Raw genomic sequence first — 15,050 nt, forward strand, 5'->3', positions numbered from 1 at the left:
CACAGCAAAGAGATTGGTCGATAACTGTCTACACTTAAGCTGTCTTTTTCTGCCTTTGGAATTGGGACGATCAGACTAGTTTTCCAATTATTTGGAATTTCACCTGTCCTCCATATGTTGTTATATATTTCTAGAAGGCAGTGTAATGCACGCTCAGGAAGCTGCTTGAGGAGTGGATAGCCGATATCGTCTATACCCGCAGAGTTTCCTCTACATTTTCTCAAAGCCCAGCTTAGTTCTTCTGTGGAAAATGGTTTGTTATACGATTGATTATTTGTATCAACAAATGATATGGATGATATAGTTTTAGATTTGTGGCGTTGAATGAAGGTAGCTGAGTATTTAGAAGTTGCAGATGCCTCATAGAAATGTTGTGCAAAATGTTCTGCAATGCAGGATGGAGAAGTGATTGGTTCGTTGTTGTTCAACAGTGTTGGAAATGAGAACTGACTATTTCCTGTCAAATTTTTCACCATACTCCAAACTTCTTTGCATGAAAGAGATGGGTCAATGCTTGTGACGAATTTTTCCCAACTTACTTTTTTTGCTTTTTCTATTTCATTTTTGGCTATCTGGTTTGCTTCTTGGTACTTCAAAGCTAGGTATGAAGTATTCGGGTTGTTACTGATAGTGCTGGCTTTCCTCAATTTCCGTAGAGCTTTTCTTCGTGCTGTTATTGCTTTTTCAACCGAGTCATTCCACCATGGTACCGACTTTTTGGGAATTTTGCCTGACGTTCGTGGGATGCTTAGTTCTGCTGCCATAAGAATAATACTGCAAAAACTATCAACCGAAAGCAGTGTTGACCCATCAATAGCCCTGTCGATAAGGAAACGATAACTAGACCAATCAGCCTCATTATATTTCCAACGTGGTCGCAACTTTGGCCGCGTATCCCCATGCTTATCAAAAATGAGGATGGGGAAGTGATCACTACCGTGCAAATCCTCCTCTACTACCAAGCTGAATTGTTCAGTGGAACAAGACGACACAACGCAATGATCAATGCATGATCCTGTGCCGTCGCTTGGAGATATGCGAGTGGGTGACGAGTTTTTTATTACTTGTAAATTGTTCAGGTCAAAAAGGTTATGGAGAATTTTTCCTCTAGTGTTAGTTCGTGTATTTCTCCAATACGTGTTAGAAGCATTTAAATCGCCTACAAGTAGTATTGGGCCATTTATTTGGTTAAGAGTTTGTGTTAAGTATAAAGAAAGTTCGTTTGTGGGGTGCATTTTATTAGGGAAGTATGCAGAAACTATGGTAATATCAAATGGTACTTTTGTAGAGATAGCTATTAGTGGAAGGTCGGATGAGATGTTAAGCTGTGTGTGCGAAATGTTCTTTCTAACACCTAGACACACGCTGTGTTGAAGTGTTGGTTTGTTATGAAATCTCCACGTGTAATTGTTCAGTGGACTATGGTGTAGAGTATTAGGCATATGGTTTGTTTCTTGAAGAGCGATAAAAGAAGGATTATGTTTGTTGATTAATATTTTAAGTTCGTCAATATTTTTGTTCATGCCTCTGATATTCCAAGAAATAATATATGGAGAAATATCTATATTATTATTTTTTGAATCGAATTGAAAGTCATAGGAAGAAATAGCAAATCATTATTATCAAAGGCTGATCAGATATAAATTTCAAATTAGTCCGTTTTGCGATTTTTCGGGCGTCTAGTTGTTTTCGGTTTAACAAATTCAGAGCTGTTTTCGTCCGTATTCGGTATAGTTTTGTCGCTGTGTTGTTCGTCTGTGGATGAGTATGAGTCAACTTTGCGTTTTTGTATCGGTTTATCGTAGGCATTGTCTCCGTTATCAGTATCTATCTTCGTGTTAAGGTTGCTTGCAAGGTTTACGATGTGTGCGTGGGATCGCGTCGGTGCAGTATTTTCGTTATCTGAGCTGTCGATGGGTTCGGATGTAGTGTTAGTATTAGTTTTTGGTTTGATTGTTTGCAGATACATGTGTTTGAGCTTGTCATTATCTTTTTGCAGTTTGTCATTAGCTTTCAAAAAGCTGTCCATTTTTTCTTCGAGTTGGGCTACTTTTTTTTTCAAATCCGCTATAATTTGATCTTTCACAGATTCTTGTTGTGCGTTTTGTATTCTCTCGTTTACCGAATGGGCTCTTTTGTTTTCAAAGACGGATTTGGCCTCTGTATAAGAGATGCTGTTGTCGATTTTAATTTTGATTATCATTTGTTCGTCTATGTACGTTGGGCAGGATCTACTAAGTGAAACATGGCTACCCGAACAGTTTTTGCATTTGATGGGAGAAGAGCAGACTCCGTGTTCTTTTTCACCGCAATTTGCGCAACAAGTTTCATGATTGCATCTATTTTTAGTGTGGCCTATGATGAGACATTGTGTACAAATCATTGGTCGAGGATAATATGTTCGGGTTTTTACAACCAAACATCCTACCCGTATTTCATGTGGGACTTGAACAGCGTCTATTTTTAAAAGGAAAGAGTTAGTTGGTTTAATTTCACCATTTTCCTTACGCAAAAAACGCTTCACTGACACTACTTTTTGTTCCTTCATTTCAGATAGGATATCATCGTCTGAAAGACCTTCTAAGCTGTTACATACGATAACGCACTGAACACTGTTTAAGTATGGGTGCGCTATAATATTGACACTAGTACCGTCGATGAGTTTTGTTAAGCTTTGAAGCTTTTCAAATTGAGCTCGGCTTCTGGTCTTCACCAGATATTTCGAACCTTTGTCGATTGGCTTGCAGGGTTCAATATTCCCGGCGTGGTTGGTTAGACTTTTTTCAATTATGAATGGATTTTTCGGTAAAACAGACTTCTCGTTGGGACTCAGAACAAGGTATAATAATTCTCCCAGTCTATCTTCTCCATCCATCCATATAGGTGCTTGTCTACCTCTAATATTCGGTGGAGTTGTGGGATATTCCCCCCAGGCAGTGCCTGGTCCTCCCATGGTGTTAAATCGTTTGAAAAATTAGATAAAGTGTTTCTACTTACAATATCAATTAGAAAGAGAAAAAAAAAACCTGTTTCAGCACTTGCTTGTGCGCGCCACGAGAGGCAGCGCTGTTTAAGCGAGAGAAATTCTATACTCTTCAATCTTCCAGTTTCCAGGTGAGTGTCTCTTTCTCTCACCCAAAAAAAAAAAAACAGGAACGGAGGTCGTTGCTTCAAACTAACGATAGCTGATAACACTGTGTATTGCCCTCAGTAGAGTCTCTCGTAAACACGTCCGATCGGCTCCGAGTATCGCACAGAACTGCGACTTGCTTACTAATGAAAACACTCCTTACCACCACGAACACATTGTTCAAAATCACACCGTACAGCAGCCAGCTCAGCCCAACGATCGTACCGGACAGGATCATGGCGAACGGGAGGCCTTCCGTGCTCTTGCGGCGTATGATGTCCGGCAGGCCGAACAAAGGCTGCCCGATCAGGGCCAGCATCAGCACGGTAATGATCATGCCGAAGCGATCCTCCACCACGGACGGGTTCTCCACCTTGACGTACCCCAGCAGGGTGATCGTGAACAGTGCCGTTCCGCCGACCTGTCGCCAGTAGCTGGACCGCCCGGTGGGCGGCGTGTAGAGTAGGAAAAATATGGCATAGGCCAGGCTGATCGTCAGACCGACCAGATTCGCATTGGTCATGGCGGAATCGTTCATCAGCATGCCGTGTTGCAGGAAGAGCACAGTGCTGCGGAGAAGAACCAATCCGATTGTAGCGATTGCTCGCGATACCAAACCGACTGCACTGTTGCCACTTACAGTCCGCAACCACCGACGAACGGCATCGCTGAGAAGCCATCCGTAGTGCCCTTCTTCCGGATGTCGTTGCACACGAAGCATCCGCTAAACATTTGTCCCACCGTGAGGATGCCGGCCGCCATGCCAACCTGTTCCTTGTACGGCTGCAGCGCCTCCGATATGGCCTCCATGGTTGATTATTCACTTCCCCACACTACACGACACCGAAACACCAAAAACCACCCTTCCCAAGCTCCAAGGTCAGAGCGCGTGTTATGCTGCTGCGCGATGTTACTTCGCTTGCCACCGCACATACACTAAGCGACACAGAAGGAACCCGACCCAACGGGCGAATCTAGCATTGGAGCATTGGAGATTGTTTCTATTGCACTGTGCGGCTGTGTTTGTGGTAGAGCATGCGCTCACGCAAACAGCTGTCGCGCATCTCTATTCGCTTTGCGCGTCGCCAGGCGGGGTTAGGCGCTCACACCCCTTCTCCCTAAATCTGTGAAACGCTTGACGATCGATTACAATTTGCTGCAGCGGCCGTGACTTTGCACGTTTGCTATCGGGATGAGGTAGTGTGTTTGCGCTCGCGTATTCTATTGCGTGCCTGCCAGTAGGAGCCGTCGGTGCGCAAAGTTACAGTCGTGCGCTCACCAGCACGTGGAAAAAGAAGATGACAGTTTGAAACTGAAACTGGGAGCGCGTATAAAACGCGCATTTTCTGTTGATATTTGAGCAGAGAAGATTTTGTTTTACTTGTTTCGAGTTTGTATAGTGCACGGTCGCGATTTATCTTATCTTATCTTGCCCCTGTTCGAATGTACTGTCTCATACGCAGCTACATCATTTTACGCTGTACGGTACGCAGCAAGATTAAAAGGGTGGACTACACGTTTTGAAAGTAATTTTGTTAATGCTGTTGAATGTTTTGTTTGTATTTATTTTCAATTTATCCTTTCTTTAAACGTTTTTGTGTGTTTACTGCCATTAGAACCTCACGCTTTATAAAATTCAACCTAAAACCAAAAACCAAAATTTTGTTAGCTGCCAGATACAATAGTTGTCTATAAACAACCACCCTTTCACAAACACATCATCTGTAGCACAACCATCTGTAGCAAACGCTGATTTCGTTTCGCGTACATGATGCGCCTTATCAGCCGTAGTCCAGCCAGTTGGACAGCTTTTCCGCTTCCTCGCAACCCTCAGCAAGATCCCTCCTTCGAAAAGGGATTTTTCTACCAAACCCACTCGGCCCGCCAGGGGATTATCTTTGCTTTTTCTTCTCACCACCACTGCTGGTGGATGCTGGATAAATGATAAACAACGATAGCTGAACCGTGCACAGACCCATGGCTATGATTTTCTGGACCTGTCGTGCGGTATAAAAAAGGCGTTTATGGCGAATGCATTTGAAACTGACGGCGGCGCTGTGCTCCAACAGTCTTACCACTATGAACGTGTTGTTGATGAGCAGTCCGTACAAAAGCCACAGCACGGTTGCACCGGTGGAAGCGAGTATCGCAGGCAGGGGCAGGCCGGCGCTGCTTTTGGCGCGAATAATCGAACGCTGTCGGTGCGAAACAATATGCAAAACGTGGTACCGTGGGTTAGATAGAGCTGCTAAATCGTTCCACTTTCCGCCAACTTACCAACTGAGCCAGCGGTAGGGCTATGAAAGCGAGTGCGAGCACGGTCAGTACCATGCCCAGCCGGTACATCACGTCGGGACCATCGCCCTGGGCGCCATATGCGTACAGACCAGCTGTAACAGACGCCACAGCCGCCGTGAGCCGGTAGAGTGCACCTCGCCCGCTCGGTGGCGTGTACCACCAGAACCACAGTGAGTAAAGCAGCGAAAAGGCCAGCGTGAAAATGCTGGTCCAGATGAGTGCCGGTGCGTGAAGCTTCTCGGAGTACTGCAGCTGAAGGATGGAGCTGGAAGTGAACGGAACGGTACAAATAAAAAATGCCAATCCCAAAGCGTTGCATTGCTTTACTCACAGTCCACAGCCACCGATGAAGCGAAGCGGTGAAACGCCGGCCGATGTGCCGCGGCGCCTAATGTCGCTACAAATAAACCATCCCGCCAAGTACTGGGCGACCGTCAGTAGCCCCGCTGCTTGACCGATCCGTTCCCGGTGCGCTTCTAGACCGGCCAGTAGCAGTGTAGTAAACATGGTGTTTCAACCAACCGGGGAACGCTCCGTACGCAGCCTCTCGACACGCCACCGAGCGTGCAACTGTACACTGAGAGAAGTTGCGACTCACAGCAGTGGCACCATATCGCAGACGGTAAATTTAGGACGCTCTACAGCGCTTAAGAGTGAGCAAAGATGCTAATCACTCTCTGCTAAATCTGTCGAGATGTAGAGGCTTAACGAATGGTTTGACTGCCAGCGCTCCGCGGTAAGTGAGAAATGTCTCGCATCGGAATGTTTGTTTTATAATCAGCACCACAAGGTGCGTGGCTTATCACGATGCTCTTTGATTTTTTTTTTTCTTGAAGCAACCCTATGGAATGGAAGTAGGTTTTCTGCAGCAAATGGTTCTGTTTCTATTGCGCTCGACTGTCTGCAGTAAAAGAATGCTCTCACCGTTTTAATTAAAATGGTAAATTCAATGTTGTAATGTTTATTTTTTCCGCCACATTGCTTCAGGGTTAGTTCCAGGACTGTAATGGGCACAGTGAATGTTTCAGAACCGGTATAGATTTAGTATCAGTTCCAGAACCGGAACTGTGGGTTCGTGATCAGTTCCAGGATCGATATGGATTCGTGATCGGTTCCCAAACTGGTATGAGTTTAGTATCAGTTACAGGACCGGTATGAGTTCGTGATCGATTCCAGAACCAATATTAGCTCGCTATCAGTTACAGAATCGATAAGGGTTCGTGCTCGGTTCCAGTAACGGTGTTAGTTCGGGCTTAGTTTTACGAACGAAATCGATTCAGGATCAGATTTAGGACCGAAAATGCTTCGGATTTAGTTATCAGAACCGGTAAGGGTTATTTCCAGGCTCGGTAAGGATTGAGTATAATTTCCCGGACCGATATGAGTTTACGACGCTATGAGCCCCTTTAGGAATCTCGGCCAAACTGATAAGGCTAGTTAGAATGACTATGACCAACGTCACTTGCCAGGTGAGGGTGGATGGAAAACTCTCAGAGCCTTTTGCTGCCACCAAAGGTCTGCTCCAGGGGGACGGGCTTGCCTGTCTCCTATTCAACCTGGCGCTAGAGAGGGCCATCCGCGACTCGAGGGTGGAGACTACGGGAACCATCTTCTATAAGTCATCCTAGATCCTGGCATACGCTGATGATATAGACATCATTGGTCTGTGACTCTCCTATGTAGCAGAAGCCTACCAAGGGATCGAGCAGGCGGCAGAGAACCTCGGATTGCAGATAAACTAGGCAACGACCAAACTGATGGTGCCAACATAAGCGACCCTACCAATAACAAATCCAAACTTACGTAGGCGTGACATACGCATCAAGTTCGTACAGATCGAAATCAAGAGTTGATACGCAGGCTCCGGTGGGCTGACCATGTTGTACGTATGGAAACGGACGACCCAGCCCGTAAAGTCTTTTTAGGCCGTCTACAAAGACAGTGGAGGCGTGGTAGGCCCAAATTGAGGTGGCAAGATGCCATTGAGGCCGGGATTACGGACTGGCAGACATAGGCGCAAGACCTTGAGCGGTTTCGAACACTCTTGAGGCAGGCCAAGACCGCAAAGTTGTTGTAGCGCCGGATAAGTAAGTAAGTAAGTAAGATATGAGTTTGGAATCAATCCCAGGAGCGGTATGGGCTCGGACCAAGTCTAGGACTTGTATTGGTTTGAGGTCAGTTTCTAGATTAGTTTCTATATGGGTTCAAGATTAGTTTCTGAAACGATATAAGCTCGGAAACGGTTCCAATACCGATAATTATTCGAGATTATTTCTATGACGAGCTCGGGTTCAGTATTACTGTCAAGATCAGCATGGGTTCATGTTTAGTTCCAGAACAAATAAAGCTATAAAATAAGATCCATGACCGGTAGGGATTCAGGAACAGTAATAGCTCAATTAAGAATATACCATTAATTGCTCAGCTCCGTTACGTTAGTCATATTCATCTCAGAATTAAGAATTCTTCTTCTTCTTTGGCTCAACAACCATTGTCGGTCAAGGCCTGCCTGTACCACTTGTGGGCTTGGCTTTCAGTGACTAATTGATTTCCCCCCATAGCAGGATAGTCAGTCCTACGTATGGCGGCACGGTCCATTTGGGGATTGAACCCATGACGGGCATGTTGTTAAGTAGTACGAGTTGACGACTGTACTACGAGACCGGCAGAATTAAGAATCAGAATTAAGAATACAATATTGAAATTGCGTTGCATGTCCCCAGTTATAACATCTCCAAATTAACCAGTGTCATAAAAAATTACATATCTACCGCAAAAGAAAGACTTACTATTACGGATGCAACAACGCTGATTGCTCTGCCTCTGTTACATTTCCCTTCACAATTTGTTTAAGGACACACAATGCTACACCATTCTTCCATCCGGTTGATTTGCCGCCTCATTAACGACCTGCTCACGAACTCAACCAACCCCTCGCGATACCCCCATCGGGAAAAACCAAACTTTTCCGCCTTTCGATGGAAGGAGAGAGAGAAAGAGAGAGTGAGTCGAGAATATCCGTCAAAACGGCATATTGTGTTGGCTTTCAATTGTACCCATTTTATAAGGGATCTGTTCGGAGGGGATAAAACATTCGAATGAAAGCGGCGAATGCCGGAAAGACGCTATTTTCCATCCATTCGCAATCGTTGTCCTATGGCGACAGGAAAGTGGAGGAGCTTTCGTTGAGAAGGGTGCCTTTCAGGATTGTAAAAGGCGACGAGACAAGATGATATAAAGTTTGACGGGATTTTGTGCAATCGGGTGGTGATAGTTCCCAGGGGACAGCGAAAGGTGCAGAAAAGCATCCCATTACCATGCAATTGCGCGATAGTGCATCCATACTAGTGATGGGTAAAGTTGGCAAAAATCCGGAGTCGACTCCGATCCGACTCCGATAAATTCGGAATCGACTCCGGAAGGTAGGTCCGCGCTGCAATATCCGGAGTCGTTCGGAATCGTCCGGAGCCGTACGGAGTCGCCCGGAGTCGCCCAGAGTCGGAGTCATCCGGAGTCGTTCGGAGTCGTTCGGAGTCGTCGGAGTCGTTCGGAGTCGTCCGGAGTCGCCCGGAGTCGGAGTCATCTGGTATCGCTCAGAGTCGTTCGGAGTCGTCCGGAGTCGTCCGGAGTCGTTCGGAGTCGTTTGGAGTCGTTCGGAGTCGTTCGGAGTCGTTCGGAGTCGTTTGGAGTCGTTCGGAGTCGTCCAGAGTCGTCCGGAGTCATTCGGAGTCGGAGTAGTTCGGAGTCGTTCGGAGTCGTCGACTCCGGACGACTCCGGTCGACTACGGACGACTCCAAACGACTCCGACTCCGGGCGGATCTAGTGGTTCCATTTTGCCGGAGTCGGAATCGAACTAACAATAGTCGGAGTCGGATCGGAGTCGTGGGTGCGCTCCATACAGCACATCACTAATCCATACAATACAGCGGCGAGAGCAGCGATCGATGGCAAAAGACGCGGATGGCACGAAGAGAAAACACTTTGCCACCAAGCATTTCCGTTTGCTCTGATGCACTACGATCAGGTGAAATGATTGGTCCTATTGTGAAGCCGCTCTCTATTCACGTTTATTGTCTTATAGTGAAAAGCATAAGCAAACAACACAACAAGAGTAGAGTGAATGGCTTTGTGTACACATTGTTTTTGTGTGAAATTTACAGTAATGCATCTATTTTATGTGCAACGCTGCAGCTCGATCTATACAGTGGAAATATGTCTCCTATTTTAAAACATTTCGTTTTTTTTTTTAATTATGGTTTTATGGCTAAAACTTCATCAGAACTGATGGATCTTTAAAGCACTTTAAAAGGAGCGGTTTTTCCGATTGTGAGTTGCATTTTTTAATATTCAAATGCAACAATTTGTGCTCCAACTTTATAGCACATCCATTACCATCAAGATGATGATGATGATGATGACGATGTTGTCTTCTTAAAGAGAAAAGAACCAACGCTACTCGCGATTGGTGTTGTTGTGGTGCGCGTTATACGCCTTGATGGACACCGCAGCTCGCTGAACGGTCGTAATCTTTATGCGGAACAATGACGAGCATATGTGCCGTGTGCTCTAGTGGATGGTATGAAATCGGTGGAATATGCACTACCGTAAGGGCAGGTGGGATGAGATAAGATGCTCTTGCTTACCAGACAGTTCATATCCTAAGTGAACGAAGAGAAAATACGTTTCACCTTTTGCAATGTGTATATCTTTCGCTTTTGTTTTTGTGTACTATTTCTAAAACGCGCGATAAAATGTAAGTCTCAGTCGTATATTGTAGCTCTGAAGATCCGAACACATATCGGTACAGTTTAATATAGCTTTGCAATGGAACGAAATCCTCTTTTTTATATGGAAGATACTGTTTTGGTACTAAGTGATGATATTTGCTAATCGACTTGTCGTATGCTTATGGAACAGTAATTTCTCAAATATATGTGTCACAATACATGCGATTTCAAAAAGGCAGTTCTGTTATCTAAATAGATTAAATTAAGGCGTAAAACAGTAATTAGTAGCATATCATCTTTAACTTCAATTGAGAGATATAATGCATACTATACCACACTTGCCATACCAAGTCACTAATAAAACAGCCTTTGAAACAAGCGTGCAATAGTTAGCTAAAGATACCAAATTGAACTTAAGGTAGTTGCGATACAACGCAACCACCTTCGCTGTGACCGCTCACACATACAACCCCAACGAAGCACACGCTTCGTTATCGGAATAATTGTGCTTATCATTTGGCCATGCTCCAACGGCAGGTTAAATACGGTTTGATAAGGCTTCAACCACGGTCTCTGCCACGACGACGACGACGACGACGACGACGGTACCTTCTGCAAGGGAAAGGCTCTACCACGTACCCTTAATACGTGACCGTCTGTGTGTGGACTGTGCCATTTAGTTAGTTGGCTTGTTACTGCACGCAACAGTTCCATGCGACGGATCGGTAGGTGAGACAGTAATGGATGAACCACTACTGAAGCGGGTATCTAATTAGTCAACGTCTGTTCATCATCGTGGCAGACGGTGTTGAATCTGCCCTTCTCGGTCAGCGTTTTGTTGACTTGCCAGAAGTGGCGGTCTAACGATGGGGACTGCGCGTAATTAATGGACTAAAAGCGAGCGTGAAAGCGTAACATCCCCTATGCCGCATACCACCGTTCATAAGGGTCTCATGCGCAAGCGAATCATTTCACACCCATAGCATCGCGTCACGCGTGTCACATTCTTATCAATAGTACCTTGGAAAGGAACTTACCCGTATACGCGTCTTATGCTGCCGAGTGCACGAATAGGAATTGTTTCATACCAGAAACTTTTCATACCGGAATGATGCTCAATTTTCATTGCGCTTTTACTTCACTACGTTCGTTTTGTCATTTATTTCCATTAAATCTCGAAAAGTTTGCAGAACGCAGCACAGTGAGAATAAAAGGAAACGATATCGATTATTGTTACTATGAGCTTTCCTGTATGCTGCCGCTGCACAATTACTCGCATCATGGAAATTGAATAGAGATCAATCATCTACACAGTAACTTACTGTGGAGTTTGTCAGATTACTGAAAGAGCAAAGGTGAAATATAACAAAAACACACACACACACATACTCTCGTCTGCATGTGTATTATTGATTCTGGTTAAATTCGAGTTCAAGTGTTTATTTACCTTGCTTGTGTTCATGTATTTGTATGAAAATTCATTCTCTTCCCCATTAATGAAGCAGCTGACTTTACAAATATAAACAAGTTAATACAACACACTAACAAATCTACTAGTTTCTGTAATCCTTTCCACTTTTACACAAACGACTTATATGGTTTTTTTTTGGCATCTTTTGTGGCGCTTTCATCGCAAATCAGTTCAAAATACTGATAGTGCCTTTCTGTTTTAAGACGATTTTTTCGTTTCGATTCAGACAAAAAAACTCCCTTTACACAGTAAATAAGAAATGTGATTACCTTACATATGATACCTTCCACGAACTTCCCGTAGCATTCCATCATTTGCCAGGGCGGGTAAAAACCCTCATCCCGGGCTACCCGAAATACCCTTCGGTGAAAAAGTATCCATTTTCTCCATTTACAATTCTCCGTGCTGAGTTTGTGAAGCGCAGTAGTGTAACACAATCGCTTCGCTTTGGCAAGCAAGTTAGAAATCATCTTCCCGTGGGGAGATGATCTTTTTTAAACTACAACTTGCCACATTCCTCATCCCGATGCTGTTCCGCTAAAATTTAAGGACACAAATTGGATGCCATTTACTTTTGGGCCGACTTCACTCCGTCCTGCTAACGAGCGAGAGGATTAGATTCTGCGACGGTAAAGATTGTTATGGAGTGCACTAATTCGGTATCCTGTGGTGAGTTTCGTTGCAGATAACCAATACACCGGCTCCAATCTGCTACTGACAATTCCGGTTTCGTTGTGATTCCCTTTTCGACGAACCGTTACTGCTCATCGAAATCAAGCGTTGTAACGGAAAAGTGTAACATCCGATTGAAAGGGTCGATTGACAGCCTTCCTGCCTTGCTTGTACCGACCAGGCACCCGCCTGATTGACCCCGGCTCGACAACTAGCAAAGCACGGTCATAAATTAATATGCAAATTTTGACTGACAGACCCATTAATTGCCACCCTCCCTATTCGGAACCTGGGCGCAACGGGCGCGGATCCTATCGAGGCGCTGCTTGATCGATCGATAAGGATCGTGCAATTCGTACCGCTCCGTCCGTTAGCGTGGGTGGTGTGGGCGTGTTCAAATTAAATGACTATCGCCCTCCCCCTCAAAAATCATAGGCCTGAAATTGTTCGCGTTAAGTTTGCACAAACGGAGGTTTAATGAAGCATTGAGGGACATTAGAACGGTTGATCTATTTCAATTTTTTTTACCCGTCCTCCCCATACCAAAAGGCAATAAATAATGATTATCATGGACTGTCCATTAAAAGAAATCAACAACATGATGCATGCATAACAAGTATATCGATTAATTGCAGTACCACTGTTTTGAACAGCAATTAAACTGTTTCAAATTACATAGAAGCTTCTATACGTACTCGTGTTTTTTCCTACATTTTACTGCATAATCGCAAACAAACAAATTAGTCCTATACCATGACATGGCAGCTCAGGGACAGCGTCACATGTCACGCAAACACCGACACACATATTCCATTTTCCATGACATTTTCCAATTTTCCCTTTTCTGGTCGACAATTCTACCCGCTGATCCCGAGCTATTGCATCGCGGCATAGCTGTTCCGGGGTTGTTGTTTTTTTTTTCATTCGATTCCGTAGAATCCGCACGAAATCGGATTCGATCTTCACCAGAGCAAATGAATCAATTTTGCTGAAGCATCACGATACAATAGCACCCCGTTTTCCTGCCGATTTTGCCTATTTACTTAGCTTAATCTGCTTTACCCGTACGGCGTATCAAGCGTACAAGTCAGCCATCGAACCGAACGCTGCTTGGTGAACGCTTTTCAGCGTGACGTCAACGCGTTTGTTTGTTGTGTAAGCAGCAATTTGGATTCGAAATACCCGGCGAACGGCGAACGAACACATACCTGGTATGGTATGTGTGCACCTGGAGACATGCCGGCATGCAAATTGTGTTATTGGAGGTGGGTTTAGTGGCGCGTAGTACGAATTAAATTTGGCTTGTTAACCATTGCGCTCCCTGCGCTGTTGAATAGTGACTTCGATTCAACTAATGAGTTCCGACTCGTTTGATACGGTTCCAGTCAACTACCTACTATCTTGAGGTAAATTTACACGTATTTGTTTTGTATAATTGCTTCACGTTTGCCGTTTATCAAACGCCCTTTTGTTGTGAAACTTTCACAGTTTGAATTGATAACAAACCCGGTAAACCAACAGCAACCAGCCTTCAACCAAATGTGAAACTGTGCAGTTCAATTGTGTCACCTGTTGGCTTGAGCTTGGCCAAACTAGTAACGTAAAAATGTGTACCAAAAGAAAAAAAGAAGAAAACCTCCCCATCAACACTTCAACAGATCACCTTACCTTTCGTCTTTTTACCACCTACTTTGGCGAAAACCTGCTGCTACAACCCCTTTCGTTTCGTTGCACGCCGATAAAACCTGTTTGCACAGCTGATAACGCACCCGAAGACGAAGGCAGTCGAAATTTCCCGCTGGGTGTTCATTCCGCGCGATGCTATGGTACGGTATCGGCGAGGGTTCGGGTGGTAAACATCACCACCCACCTGGATGAAGGAACCCGCGTTTTGTAGGCCACGTTTGCGTTCGCTTTTGGGGCGCGCGGAAAGCAACAGATAAGCACACGCTTGGCGGTGTACGGCGTGTGTTCATCGTGTTCGTGTTCGTGTGGGACTGCACTGTGGGCCTTTTATGTGAAAAAGTATGAAATCATAAAATTTTACTTTCTGCTATAATGTTCTTTTTCAAGACCTTGTTAAGGCCTTTCTATGATATTTACAGTAGCTTTTGAACCATTTTATGAACCATTTTAATAATGGCTTAACAGACTTGTTTGTTGTCGTCTTATGCATCTAAATTTTAATGTTTCTTTATTTAACTATTATACAGCATATTGTAACCATTACTTTGATGCGATTTTGAACAATTTGTCACATGTTTTATTCTCACTAGAGTTCATGATGTAAAATGCTATGTTAAACTGTTAGGGGCGGTCCCGTGGCACAGTCGTCAACTCGAACGACTTGATAACATGCGCGTCACAGGTTCAAGCCTACAATGGACCGTCGCCCCGTTGCAAGGATAGATGACTATCTGGCTGTGTGGTAATGGATTACGTCTCGAAAGCCTGTATAGACCGGCATGTCCGCGTAGGACGTTACGCCAAATAGAAGAAGAAAGTATTTTTTAAAGTTTATTATTTAGTTGTAATTATTTAGACTTTTTAATTAGAAGCAGCTAATGGTGATTAGTATTTATTTTTTCTATCCTAATAATAGACATATTTAAAATATGTTAAACCTATGCTTATGCGTATACATTCTGTGTGAGTTTCATTGATAGGAAAGGCCATTTACTTAACTTTGTTTTTGCTTTATGTTTTTTTTTTTTATATATTTTTATTCAAAAGCTTTGTTACATGCCAACG

The 15,050-nt window shown here is 44.2% G+C and overlaps 2 protein-coding genes across 3 annotated transcripts in view; both read right to left on the reverse strand.

The window, feature by feature from the left end:
* Positions 1 to 4,392, reverse strand: part of LOC120898771 (sugar transporter SWEET1-like) — a 48,938-nt gene extending 44,546 nt beyond the window's left edge. Inside the window, exons 1-2 of one of the 2 annotated variants that reach the window (XM_040305091.1) lie at positions 3,771 to 4,392; positions 3,294 to 3,699 (exon numbers count right to left, since the gene is read on the reverse strand). In XM_040305091.1, coding sequence (XP_040161025.1) covers positions 3,294 to 3,699; positions 3,771 to 3,940 — 576 coding nt within the window. In that variant the 5' untranslated portion in view covers positions 3,941 to 4,392. The remainder of the gene's footprint in view (positions 1 to 3,293; positions 3,700 to 3,770) is intronic. The other variant, XM_040305090.1, reaches the window with a different exon arrangement.
* Positions 4,393 to 4,657: 265 nt separating this feature from the next.
* LOC120898770 (sugar transporter SWEET1-like) lies at positions 4,658 to 6,060 on the reverse strand. Its single transcript, XM_040305088.1, has 4 exons — positions 5,760 to 6,060; positions 5,408 to 5,693; positions 5,206 to 5,325; positions 4,658 to 5,127 (listed from the first exon to the last, which is right to left on the reverse strand). Exons 1-4 carry the CDS (start codon positions 5,933 to 5,935, stop codon positions 5,023 to 5,025), a joined length of 687 nt encoding a protein of 228 aa, XP_040161022.1. The 5' UTR covers positions 5,936 to 6,060; the 3' UTR covers positions 4,658 to 5,022.
* Positions 6,061 to 15,050: the final 8,990 nt, after the last annotated feature.

This window comes from Anopheles arabiensis, chromosome 2, assembly GCF_016920715.1.
Source record: "Anopheles arabiensis isolate DONGOLA chromosome 2, AaraD3, whole genome shotgun sequence".
In the NCBI taxonomy this organism is placed as follows: Eukaryota; Metazoa; Arthropoda; class Insecta; order Diptera; family Culicidae; genus Anopheles; species Anopheles arabiensis.